This window comes from Trachypithecus francoisi, unplaced genomic scaffold, assembly GCF_009764315.1.
Source record: "Trachypithecus francoisi isolate TF-2019V2 unplaced genomic scaffold, Tfra_2.0 Lachesis_group12, whole genome shotgun sequence".
NCBI lineage: Eukaryota > Metazoa > Chordata > Mammalia > Primates > Cercopithecidae > Trachypithecus > Trachypithecus francoisi.
Genome location: NW_022681457.1, coordinates 41,367,044 through 41,372,330, shown reverse-complemented (window position 1 = coordinate 41,372,330; position 5,287 = coordinate 41,367,044). Strand labels below are relative to the sequence as shown.

Below are 5,287 nucleotides of genomic sequence, written 5' to 3'. Positions count from 1 at the left end.
GCTTTTTGGCCATTTGTATACCTTTTTTTTGGTAGAAATTACTTTTATTATGTTAAAATATTCCTTAATGAGTTAGCAATTATTTATGTGGAGGATGGTCCAGAAAACAGGTTCATGATTAAATTATCCTTGTCCTTGATTACAGAAATTCATGAATCACACACATCACACCATTCTCTGGAGTAGCTGCTGAAGGTCTGCGAGGCTGCGAGCTTGGAGAAGCTTCTCCCTGCCTGTTAGGCTGCTCCCATCAGATATGACAAAATGAACATTATTTTTCTCTTTGGAATTAAATCTTGACAACGGTTTGAATGCTCTTTCCAGAATGCATGAGTTCAAAGGCTTTGTTAATTTCATCAAAAGAGAGATTGTGAGTCATAAATTCATCAGCTTTTATCTTTTTGGACATATATTCAGACGCCCAACTTTGGGACACTTTCTATACTCTTCCATCCTCCAAAGGCAATGCCTTTCCATGTGTGACCTGTTGCCAGCTGGAATGGATGGGTGGCAATTTCTTCACCTGAAGCAGCTACTCCAACCACCACACTGATGCCCTGGTGCCATGCCTCAAGTGCTGCTCTAATGATCTTCACATTACGAGTACATTCAAAGGAATAGTCCACTCCTCCATCAGTGCTCATCATCTCAACGAGCACTTCCTGGGTTGGTTTACTAAAATCCTGAGGGCTAATACATTCAGTGGCTCCAAGCTCTTTGGTCCTTGCAAATTTATCTTTATTGATGTCCACACCAATGATCTGCGATGCACCAGTCACTTTGCAGCCCATGGTAACTCCCAATCCAACTCCTCCCAGGCCAAAGATGGCACAAACAGAGCCAGGCTCCACCTTGGCAGTGTTCACAGCAGGACCATAACCAGTGGAAATGCCACAACCTAGGATACCAACTTTATCCAAAGGTGCTAAAGGATCTATTTTAGCAACAGAGATTATCAGCCACAACTGTGTATTCAGAAAATGTTATGATTCCCATGTAATGTAAAATTGTCTTTCCTTTGCAAGTAAATCTGCTGGCACCATCTGGCATTAATCCTTTCCCTTGTGTGACTCTTATCTTCTGGAAAAGGTTAGTTTTAGGATTTAGACAAAATTTGCATTCTCCACACTGTGGGATATAAAGTGAGATGACAGTGTCACCTGCCTTCAGCTTAGTAACTCCCTCACCAACACTTCGCACAATTCCAGCACCTTCATGTCCCGAGATCACTGGAAAACAACCCTCAGGATCAGCTCTGCTCAGGATATAGGTGTCAGTGTGGCAAACCACAGCGGCAACAATCTTGATTCGAACTTCATGAGCCTTTGGGAGTGTCACCTCTATCTCCTCTATGGAGAGAGGCTTTCCAGCCTCCCAGGCAACTGCAGCCTTGCACTTGATAACCTGGTTCACCATGTCCATGGGTTCTATCCATTTGTATATATTTTTTGGAGAAATGTCTATTCAGATGCTTTCTACTTTTAAAAATTATATTATCTGTCTTTTTTAAATAATTGAGTTATAAATATTCTTCATATATTCTAGGTAAAAATATCAAATATTTTACTAGCAAAATTTTTCTCCCATTCTGTAGGTTGCCTTTTTACCTCCTTTATGGTATCTTACAAACACAAAAGATTTGAATTTTGATGAAGTCTAATTTACCTATTCTATTTCTTATATTACTTCTGCTATTGGTGTCACATTTAAGAAACCACTGCCTAATCCAAGGTCATAAAGAACACCTGTTTCCTTCTAAGAGTTTTTATAGTTTTTGCCCTTATAGTTAGGTCTTTGATTGATTTTGAGTTCATTTTTGTATATAGTGTGAGGTAAGTGTACAACTTCATCCTCTTGAATGCAGATATACAGTTGTGCAAGCACCGTTTGTTGAAAATATTCTTTACCATGAAACTTTAAGCTTAGTCTAAAGATAACTAGATTTGCAGGGATTTAAGCTGCAAATTATTATCCCCATGCTACTTGACAAGCATTAGGTAATTACTAATTTTACCTCTTTTGTGATGAACTTTATGCTGGCACATCACTAGGACCCTTCTCCTCAGTGTGATTATAGTCTAATTAGTTATTTTATAAATTATTAGGCTTAAATAACATTTTATATACTAAATATTATTGTCCTGTTTCCATCTCCTATAAGGTAATTTAATGTAAAATTTCTCTGTCTAATTCTTACTGATATCAATTCTTTACTTCCATAATTTTCTTTGCTCTTCCTCCTCCCTCCTCCTCCTCTTCTTCCCCTCCTCCTCCTCTTCTTCCTCTCCTCCTCCTCCTTCTTCTCTTCCACCCCACTATACTATATTCTCTATAGTATAGAGAATTCTATATATTAGAATTGAATATTCCAACACCTAAGATGCTCCACATTTATGCTTTTATTCTTTCTATCAATGTGAGAGAATTGCTTCATCCAAATGTGAATATCAAGCTATTTATTTATTTATTCTATCTTTATCTAAGTGTCCTTTTTCCTTATTGTTTGCTAAGTACATTTTACTAAGAAATATTTAGAAAGCCTCTTCTAATTTTCATGTTCTCCTAAAAATATTCAGCGTTCACAAAAGCTACTCAAACTGTCAAGTACAGTTATTTTTAGTGAGACTGAGAATAATGCAACTAACTCCTATGATATTTTATTACATAAGGCTCCACATCTGCTTATGAGCTAGTTAGAACAGATGTGATACTTGAAATCACAACCACAAGGTTGAATTTGCAAGAAGTGTTTTGTTTCACTGTGTTTCACATCACCTTTGAGGTACTCTGGACACTTACACTTGGGGCTCTATAAAAATAGTAGCAATAACAATGAAAAGAATAGCTAAGGACAGTTCCAAGAAACTTGTGCAAACCGCTCTCTACACTAATAACCATGTATTTAAATTCCTGTCTCCACCTCTCACAGATTGGGTTGGTCAATTCCTGCGGTTGTTATGGAAGCATCTTTGTGACTTCCTGCAAACTGTAAAAGTCTTTGCCTGGATCAGCAGCTATTGGTCATATGGTATGCCTGCCTCTAACAACATCTTTCATGAACGTAGAAGCAATTTCCACTAGAGATCTAAAATGCTAAATCACCTTCTGTTTTAAAATCTAAACCAAAGTAGCTGAAGTTTGATGTAGCTATTAAGAAGTTTTAATTCTTATAAAGCCTCCAGAGATTATCTGAGAAAGCCACTCAGAATATAAGTGCAATTTCTTGTCTGCATTATGTCGTCAACCTCTCTTCCTTTATTTGCCATAAAGAGAATGATACCCTTATAATGACATATTTTTTCTTCATTTCTGACCGGTTATATGGTTTGATACATTTTTTGCCCATATCACAGAGCAATTTCTATTCAACTCAAAGAAAGAGATAATCTACATGAACATTACTGAAAATATTACTACCCTATATGGGAATTTAACTGTATTTTTCAAACCTATTGAGGAAGTGGGGATTGAATATTTCTCAAAATAAACAAATTCATGCTTGTTCCTTCTGTGGCCTTTCACTGGAGGATCAAAAGAACCACACATACAAAATGAGAGTTTTAAGCCCAGCTGCAGCTTTCTTGCATACTTTTCACACTTGAACCCATGAAAGTGGAAGAAAATATAGTAAGAATATTCTGCTAGATACATGTGAAAGGTGATTTTGATGCTTAAGGGAAATAAAATATCTTAGCAAATTAACTAATACTAGTTTTATTGAACTGACTTTAACATGGCATGAGAAACACTTCTTTCTTCTTCTATAGCTACAGTTGAAAATTAAGTTCTCCCATTTATCCATGTACTAGAAGAGACCAAGATATGTGTGGATGGATGCGTAGAAAAGAGCACTGATCCCCCATAATGGATGATTACGAGAGTGAGCTTTGAGATCTGTAAGAGTTTTGGATTTGATATCTAACAATACTTATAAGATAGGAGACATTAGAAAATTGTATTGACAGTTTCTCCACAGCTGTAAAATAAGTGTCATAATAATACATCCTTCTTAGGATTTCTGTGAATATTAAATAAGGTAATGCATGTACAGCACAAAGAATCATGCCTTGCATAATTTAAGCTCACATTAAAACAATATATTTATTTATAACTGTTGTTAGTATCTAAAAAAATCTCACAGCGAAATCATCACAGTCTTAGGGCAAAACAAAGAAGAATCAAATACAGCTGTTTTACAGACTGAAGAGCAAGAAAAAACACTAACTTCCTTCTCCCATCCTCTGTGAGTTTATGTAGGATCTGTGAGGACTCTCTGTGACTATGTAAAAGGAAAATGCCTGTCATACTACAATACTATTTGAAAAGTTCAAAAGAAAAAGGTCATATCATGTGCCCAATGCAAATGTAATGTTTTCCTTTCTAGTTAGTTAATTCGTTATACACTAGACTGTTGTACTTTCAAGTGCCTTCAAATGCAAAAGGTGTGATTGCATGCTTTCAGAATTTGGGGAATGGATGATTGACTTCTTGTAACCAGATTTAAACTGTACCTAGCTTCTGCAAGTCAGGCACATGTATTGATTTAATAATTAAATGCTGTAGTCTCATTCTCTGTTCTACCCATGTGTTTTTCCTCAGGCAGTGAATTTGAATGTTGAAGAATTTGAGAGTCCAGACTTCAGTGGATAGTCAACACTGGTAAAAGAAATGTACGGTATGTCATGCCAAAACAAATCTAAAAGTATTTGCACTTCTTGTAATCACAAGCTTAACAAGACACACAATCCTTGCTGGACTTCTCAAATGTCACAAAGTTTCCAAAGGACAAATGTATGCTTATGTTTGCTCCATTGTCTTAGTAATTGTCGAGATTTTTTTCTTGTAGAGTAATAGAATTTAAAACCAGGATACTTAGATGTTATAGCCCTATTCTCTCATTTTAAATATGAAAACCTTGAAACTCTGAGAAACTAAATAAGTCACTTTGTTACATATTCATTTGATCTGAATATCATCTTTTAGGTGAAAAAATGCACAGTGTTATTAAAATACAAAAGTTCATTCACTATGTCTTCATATATCTATCTGTATATATTGTATGTCTTTGTAAGGTGTTTGTATTCTGCACTGCTGTGTCACACATTTTTGAGCCTGGCAGAGGTCAATATGTTTCAGGCACTGTGTAGCTCCCCAGTTGCTGCAAATTTCTTCTGTGGACCCAGACAATATTTCCCTCTGTGTATAAAGGCATATATGGCTAAAACCTACTCTACCTCAAAACTGTTTAGTAATGATAGGATATAATATAAGTAAATTTCACTCAAAT

General features: G+C 35.9%; 1 protein-coding gene across 1 annotated transcript; it reads right to left on the bottom strand.

Moving 5' to 3' along the window:
• Nucleotides 1–274: 274 nt before the first annotated feature.
• On the bottom strand, nucleotides 275–1,423 carry LOC117093840 (alcohol dehydrogenase class-3-like). Its single transcript, XM_033229307.1, is given in 3 exon segments — nucleotides 275–421; nucleotides 423–953; nucleotides 955–1,423. Coding segments are annotated over 3 exon segments (1,131 nt in total). The 5' UTR covers nucleotide 1,423; the 3' UTR covers nucleotides 275–289.
• Between the last annotated feature and the right edge of the window lie 3,864 nt (nucleotides 1,424–5,287).